This window comes from Sinocyclocheilus rhinocerous, unplaced genomic scaffold (genome assembly GCF_001515625.1).
Source record: "Sinocyclocheilus rhinocerous isolate Xijiao unplaced genomic scaffold, SAMN03320098_v1.1 scaffold1386, whole genome shotgun sequence".
Classification (NCBI taxonomy): Eukaryota; Metazoa; Chordata; class Actinopteri; order Cypriniformes; family Cyprinidae; genus Sinocyclocheilus; species Sinocyclocheilus rhinocerous.
The window spans coordinates 1,304,050-1,312,044 of NW_015660628.1; the positions used below are offsets into that span (position 1 = coordinate 1,304,050).

The 7,995-nt window shown below is 36.2% G+C and overlaps 2 protein-coding genes across 2 annotated transcripts in view; one reads left to right on the plus strand and one right to left on the minus strand.

Annotated features, from left to right (window-relative positions):
- Positions 1–3,908, plus strand: part of smcr8b (Smith-Magenis syndrome chromosome region, candidate 8b) — a 10,461-nt gene extending 6,553 nt beyond the window's left edge. The window contains exon 2 of the mRNA XM_016534643.1: positions 3,027–3,908. Coding sequence (XP_016390129.1) covers positions 3,027–3,444 — 418 coding nt within the window. The 3' untranslated portion in view covers positions 3,445–3,908. The remainder of the gene's footprint in view (positions 1–3,026) is intronic.
- Positions 3,487–7,995, minus strand: part of LOC107725351 (uncharacterized) — an 18,081-nt gene continuing 13,572 nt past the window's right edge. Inside the window, exons 17-21 of the mRNA XM_016534588.1 lie at positions 5,028–5,132; positions 4,728–4,849; positions 4,524–4,646; positions 4,186–4,234; positions 3,487–4,072 (exon numbers count right to left, since the gene is read on the minus strand). Of these exons, the coding sequence (XP_016390074.1) occupies positions 4,010–4,072; positions 4,186–4,234; positions 4,524–4,646; positions 4,728–4,849; positions 5,028–5,132 (462 nt within the window). The 3' untranslated portion in view covers positions 3,487–4,009. The remainder of the gene's footprint in view (positions 4,073–4,185; positions 4,235–4,523; positions 4,647–4,727; positions 4,850–5,027; positions 5,133–7,995) is intronic.

A 7,995-nucleotide genomic window follows, 5' to 3' on the forward strand; every position in this document is an offset into this window, starting at 1 on the left:
TATAAAGTGAATTTCTATTTCTTGACGACTTTCTTTTTATTTCAGTAATCATTTTTTTATTTAGATGTACATATTCTTAATATCAAATGCACCTTATTCATAAAAGTAAGTGCTATTTGCATTGCAGATTTTTTATTTTATACAAATATATTTTTAATTATATTTATATTAAAAATGTTTATATTAATATTAATATAATAGTATTTTACTATTAAAAATATTTAAATAAAGTACATTTTTTAATATTTATTTAGATTTTTTTGTTTTTCTCTTGTTCATGGCTGCAGTTTATTTGTATAGTGCTTTTCATGATGCAAATCGTTGCAAAGCAGCTTTACAGATTATTAAAATTTCTACATTACATATTTTGTAATAGTTTATCAGTGGTGACTATCTCAAGTTGATGTCCATATGGCAGAAATGTACGGTAAAAATCAAGCAGTTAATGTCATGTAATCAAAGAGACGGTGAACACTATTAACAGCAATGATTATATGTTGCGATCAAACTTATAGCAAAATTTGGTAGTTTTGTATGTTGTCTGAGGGTTGGCATCATCTGAGGTTCTCTGGGGGATTGGCATAATCTCTTCTCAGATCATAATCAAACCACAAACAGTGCTAACGTTCATTCTTTGTTGGCTGTAGTACTACTTAATTTATTTCCATACCTGAAATCTTAGTTGGCCAGATAGGGATTAATCTTTTCTGAATAATTAAAATATTGGTGTCTGGAAACTGTAGTTTACCAACCCCCGGTTTCACAGACAAGGCTTAAGCCTAATGCCAGACTAAAATCTAAGTCTGAGCTGTTTCAACTGAAAGAAACTTGCTCTGACTGATCTTAAAATATATCAGTGCCTTTATTTCGTCTCAAAATGCACACCAGTAATGTTTTTTCTAAGGCACGTTTATAAAAATTACTTAAATGACTACCTCCGAATGCACTTTTCCTACTTGTCTTCCAAAGAATAAAAGAGAAGGTGGGACCAGGCGGAGACGTGGCAGAGTAGGGCGAGCAGCGTTGCAGTTCTTGCGACAGTTTCCCTTTGCAGTGCATGCAGTGTTTAGCCTTCTGTGTGGCCGAACTTTGGTAGTACTAGGCAGCGAGGAGGCTGCAGTGAGGCGGCTGGTTACAGCACTGTCTGTGTACATGCCACATCTGAGTAGATACAGAGACGGCATTCAACCTTGGACTTCAACGCCGCTGCAGCTAACTGACCTGCTCAACTGGAAACTTATCGGCTTTAACAGGTAACATCTACTATGCATCTTAAATATGTTTGACTTCCTGTTTTCAAATGGGAACCAAATTTCTTGATTAGCTAGTTCATACATATACTTTGTGGGTAAACTCTGCAGGAAGGTATCTGGTTAAGTCTGACATATGTCACCATTTCTGGGTCAAAACACTTTTTCAGATTCAATTAAATTCAAGTTTAGTTGTATAGCGCTTTTCATGATGCAAATCGTTGCAAAGCAGCTTTACAGATTATTAAAATTTCTACATTACATATTTTGTAATAGTTTATCAGTGGTGACTATCTCAAGTTGATGTCCATATGGCAGAAATGTACGGTAAAAATCAAGCAGTTAATGTCATGTAATCAAAGAGACGGTGAACACTATTAACAGCAATGATTATATGTTGCGATCCCTGTGCATCATCAGCCTAAATGGATAGCTCACCCTTACGTTGTTCCAAACCCTTAAGACCTTCGTTCATCTTTAGAGCACAAATTCAAAATAAAGTAATTATTTTTGCTTTCGCTGCACACAAAAAGTATTCTTGTAGCTTCATAACATTATAATTGAACCACTGATGTCACATGGACTATTTTAACAATGTCATTACTACCTTTCTGTGCCTTGAACGTGTCAGTAGCATTGCTGTCTGTGAAGGGTCAGAAAGCTCTTAGCTCGGATTTCATCAAAAATATCTTAATTTGTGTTCCAAAGATGAACAAAAAGTCTTACAAGTTTGGGAAGACATGAGGGTGAGTAATGACAGAATTCTCAATTTTGGGTGAACTATCCCTTTAAAGTTGTGCTATAAAAGAAGTGCTTATAAATGGCTGTTAAAATGGAGTAGAGGCTTGGATCCAGAATGGAATGTTTCTGTGCATCATCAGCCTAAATGGATAGTTCACCCAAAAATGAAAGCTCACCCTTACGTTGTTCCAAACCCTTAAGACCTTCGTTCATCTTTAGAGCACAAATTCAAAATAAAGTAATTATTTTTGCTTTCGCTGCACACAAAAAGTATTCTTGTAGCTTCATAACATTATAATTGAACCACTGATGTCACATGGACTATTTTAACAATGTCATTACTACCTTTCTGTGCCTTGAACGTGTCAGTAGCATTGCTGTCTGTGAAGGGTCAGAAAGCTCTTAGCTCGGATTTCATCAAAAATATCTTAATTTGTGTTCCAAAGATGAACAAAAAGTCTTACAAGTTTGGGAAGACATGAGGGTGAGCAATCAAACCACAAACAGTGCTAACGTTCATTCTTTGTTGGCTGTAGTACTACTTAATTTCTTTATTTCCATACCTGAAATCTTAGTTGGCCAGATAGGGATTAATCTTTTCTGAATCATTAAAATATTGGTGTCTGGAAACTGTAGTTTACCAACCCCCGGTTTCACAGACAAGGCTTAAGCCTAATGCCAGACTAAAATCTAAGTCTGAGCTGTTTCAGTCTTACAAGTTTGGGAAGACATGAGGGTGAGTAATGACAGAATTCTCAATTTTGGGTGAACTATCCCTTTAAAGTTGTGCTATAAAAGAAGTGCTTATAAATGGCTGTTAAAATGGAGTAGAGGCTTGGATCCAGAATGGAATGTTGACTTATCAAGCAGACCTTCAGGTGCAGGGTTGAGTGCCTCTGGTATGTAGCATAAACATTCAGTGTTTTCTTCCTCACCCTTTTGGTACAATTTTAACAACTATCATGAAGACAAAAACAGCATAGACTGTTAGCTAAGATGAAGCCATCTTGACGGTTTGTTTTTATATTTACTCAGGATGTGCTGTTTTACTTACACAAATATGCCTCACTGCCTGGGCCATTACAGCCGATACCTCAGCATTCTAGATGTGGATCAAAAGACACTGCGCTGCCCAGTCTACAGTGGTACTCTTCTCAACCCGCTGGTGGAACCAAGGAGCCACTTTAAACGTGGAAACACCTACTTCATGTTTGCTCAAAGTGTGCAAAGCAAGCTTGTCACCACAGCATTCCTTTTGACATTTTCACATGGTTTCCATACGCCCAGAAGGCCTCGGGAAAGTGCATGGACACAATGTTTTCATTCTGAAATTCACAGAGACGATAAGAAAATCCTAAATTATTTATCTGAACTCATCAAACTGCACTTCATGGAGGTTCCACCTAATCTCCTCAGATTCAGCTACACCACAAACTCTATTTTCAAACTCTGAAAGTGTCATTCACTCATAAACTAGCCAATGATTTGTGTTCTATACAGTAGTTTTGCTTTGCTTTTATTGCCTTCAAATGAAAATTTGCTTTTGCCCAGCAATAACAGTATATTTACATTATCCGCATGCTTTGATATCTTGTTGACAAAGGAAGTTGAAGTGAATATTTACAGTAATATTGTGGTCTAATCTCATGTGCAAAGATTCCAGAGAAATGTTACTTCAAAACCTTAAATGATCTACAACAAAGCAAAATTGAACAGCTTTATATCAGTGTTGCATTTGAAACTGTCATTTATTTACAACACGGCTGACGGTCAAAAAGTTGAGTTCTGTTGCGGAATATAATCGTTTGTATTTAACATCCACCAGATTTGATCATAGTCCTGTAATTGCACATAATATTGCAAAACACTGGTAAATTCCCAGACGAAGGAAAACAAAAGCCTGGACAAACGGCGGGGAAAAAAAATCTAAACTGCCATGCCACTTATAATATATGAAAACATTAAATCCACTCTGTATGTACATTAAAACAATTTGTTTTTAAAACAGGATGTTGGACTTATTTTCCTTGCTGTTGGATTAGATGCAGGATTTTACGTTTTTCTGGAGTAAGTTTGGCCACCTGCGAGAGAGAAGAGCAGCTCACCTTTAAAACACAAGTTAAGATTTAACCAAATATATATATTTGTAAGTTTACATTACACCAAGACATGAATTAATAGAAAATATTCTTACGTTGCACTCAAGATACAGTTTCAAGCTTAGTTGCCAAGGGTTGTGCGATCTGAAATCAGAGTGCATTTACAAATTGCATGACAGATTCATTTTCATATAATATGTACATTTGCTAAATTGCTTTATAGTGGCAATCCCCAAGTTACCCCTCTGGATAAATGTAAATCAGGAATATCCAAAACATCCAATTCAATTTAACATTAGAAACTGCCTCTTAATATTCATGCATCTATAACACTCTTTGGTAAAGTATGTTCGAGATATCTAGATGTTTATGTAATAAACTGTATTATGCTATACTTGTGACTATACTACAGTGATGGACTGCTGCTTCTTACTCATTCCAAGTGGCAAGCAAGCTATTGGTGGGATAGGTGTTCAGGTCCAGAACCACGCTGTTTTCCCAGAAGTACATGCAGAGGAAGTATGCAACCAGGGAATGTTCGGTTTCACTCCACTTTCTGAAACAGATATAGAGCATGTACATGCTTAACATGAAGTTTTTTGTTTTGGTTAATGTGTGCAAACACACACACCCTTACCTCTGTAGGAGCTGGTATTGCTTATCAGACAGTTCCTCCAGAAGACAGCAAAGGAGGTAGTGCAGCACATCTTGTCTCACCAGCAGACTGTAGAAGAACCAACGGAGCGCCCAGCGGTTGAACTGAAGGCAAACGTACAAACAATTACACAAAAGAGCCTGCACATAATCAGGACTACCGAATTTAACATGGGATGATACAATACTAACACTTCAGCATCTTATTTTTGTTTATAGCTGTAAATGGGAAGTTTGAATTTGAACTTTCTCATGTTGACTAAAAACTAGAGAAAATAAGCACCCTGAAAGACATGATGACGCTGAGGATGGGCTTGAGCTGTGAGTGGAAAATGCGCAGTACCAAAGCCTGAGTGGCCAACAGCAGTCTAGCCTGGTCAGGATAACCCTAATGGGAAGAGAGTAAATCAACATTACATGCTACACCAATAACCAAAAATTATGAACATCATCTAATAAAGTATTATTTAAACTATGTCAGGCATATTCAGAATCAGAAGCATGGGTAATATGAAATAAATTAAAATGAAATTAAATCAAACAAACACACACGCACGCGCACACACACACACACACAGAGTCATTGCTAGAATTATTGACACCCTCTGTAAACATGAACAAAGCAGCCTGTAAAAATAAACCTGCATTGGTTATCCTTTTGATCTTTTATTTAAAAAAATTCACAAAAACCTAACCTTTCACTCAAGTAAAACAATTGAAAATGTGTGGGGGGTGGGGGGGTATTTCATATTATGACTCTGTGTGTGCCTAACTTTTTAAATAAAAAATATATAAAATTACACAATGTTTGTGTTTGTTCTGAAATGAGGAGGCAAAGTCTCTCGATGCTGACACATTTTTCATAATAAATAAACACTATTAAGGAAAAAAACAGATTGAACCAAAACAATCCTATTTTGTATTTTTATATTAAAAATGTAATTATTGTTCAATTTATTAATACAAAGTATATTTTCCATTTTTTCCAAAATAACAATGAGAACATGGTAACATAAAATGAAACATGACAAAGACAGACATAGAACTATAATGGGCATCAGACACCCTGCTTTATAGATATTCATGGATCTTACACATTTTTACCAAAAAATTTCCATGACTTTTGAGACAATTTTCATGACCTAAATGTTCCATTATTTTACAATAAGAATACAAATCTGTTCAAATTATCATATGTTAACTAAAATGAATGACTATTAATGCTACTTGTTTGCGTTCCATTTGTTTTAAGAACAAGCTGCGATTGTGCCAGGCACTACTCCACGCAGAGAACATATCCCATCACTGAATATTGTTATTTGCTTAATTCAGTTAAACTCAGGACCTGAATTTAGTTTTGGAAACAGTTTCAGCTTTATACGCGTGCTTTGGATGCGACTAAGAGCACAGAAACCTGCCTCTGGAGTGCCCAAGTACCTAATGGCTTAAAAAGACGTGCAAATAATATGTTTTTGTGATGATGACCCGATTTGGCAAGTGACAATTGTGAACTGTACCGAAACGCGAGCGAAAGTGTTGAATTGCAGCGTGCAGCAGCTCTTGTAGTGCAGACACTAAAAAAAGTCAAAGAGAGAAGACGCGGTACTAGAGATGGGCGATATCTTGCGATATACCGGGAAATAATTCTCCCCACGATAAGAATTAGTCTTCCCGCAATAATAATGATAAAGCCTAGTTGTTGACGTATTTCTGTGTGCGACAGTGCGGAGTGACATGGTGGAAGGGGGATGTGAAATTGAGGAGTATATTGCTAAAGGACGAGCTACTTCTACAATCTGGAACTGGTTTGGTCAGGGCTGTACAGTTCGAAAAAAAAAAAAATCAGTCTTTGCGATGAATAAATGTACTACAGTAGCACGTGTGCAATACAGTTTTACATGTATAAGCCGGTTTACAAACCTGTTGTCCAACAAAGATACCATTTATTGACATGCTTTTTCTCCAAATTAACTTAACATAAGTCATGTTTGAAATCACTTTTTGTGATCAGACATGGTTTCATATCACAGAATGAGGCAGAAATCATACTATTTTATAGTATTATACACAGTGATAAAGGCTATGTCGATTAGAATTGCATTATAAATATACTTTATCCTTATAAAAACGCCCAAGATTGCTTGAAGAACACCGATAAACCACATGTTGATGCAATCGTATGTTTATTGTCTTTAAGTTTCCTCAGTTAAAATTTCTCTATCAGCATTTTATTCAGCTAAAGTGATAACTGGATACCTTTGTCCATATTAGGGATTTCCTGGAGCATCAGTGCTAATAACCTACTTCTGCAATGCAAATATGGAGTTTCTGCACAAGGGTGCCCTCCGCCTTCCAGTATGAATTAAACAGTCAATGCATTACGTGTGTACTCAGTAATGCTCACAACACCCTATTTGGGGTAAAAATAGGAAAGACAGTAGTTTTCTCTAAAGAAACAGGATTTTTTATTTTTTTTGTCTTTTGGTGGATGCATAAGATTCCCTGAATTATTGTCATTGATATCGTTATCACAAACACCAGGGCCCGTATTCACAAAATATCTTAAGGCCAAAAGTAGCTAATAACTCACCGATTTAGGAGAAAATCGTAAAAATAATGGCCGTGTCAGTCCTAAACTTAGGACTCCTAAATTTTTGTTCTAAGAGTATTTCACAAAGCGTTTTAGCGCTAAAATTAGCTCCTAAATCTGTGAAATGTTAGGAGTAGTGAAGAGGACTCCTAAGTCACTAAGACCAAATCTTAACTATCCTAAAATGGCTGTTGCCTGCCATCTACCTCGGAATATAAACATTTCAGAAACATTTGACGATAATGATCTTTTAAAAAGGTATCGGCTTTGGTTTGGAGGTTATCCCAACTCCAAATTTTTATTATATCCTTAATATATAGCTGTTCTCGCGTCCAGTTTGATTTTCTTTTATGTTTGCATGTCTTACTACCAGCCATGACTAGGCCTATTCTACTCTGCTAATTAAAAGGCTGTTTATTTGCATATTACCAAAATGTTATTAGTCGCAGAAAAAAAAAAAATTCCACATGAAGTGGCAAAATCACGCAGTCCGTGACAGACAAATCGTTAACGGCTGGTCTTTGTGGTAATACAGTACATCGGGCAGGACATTCATATCCTCACCTAACATTCATCGACCTCAAATATGGCTTATCATCTGAAATATGTATGTAGTAGCAACTTTACATGGCAGCTCAATCTAATGTTAGCCTAGAAAAAA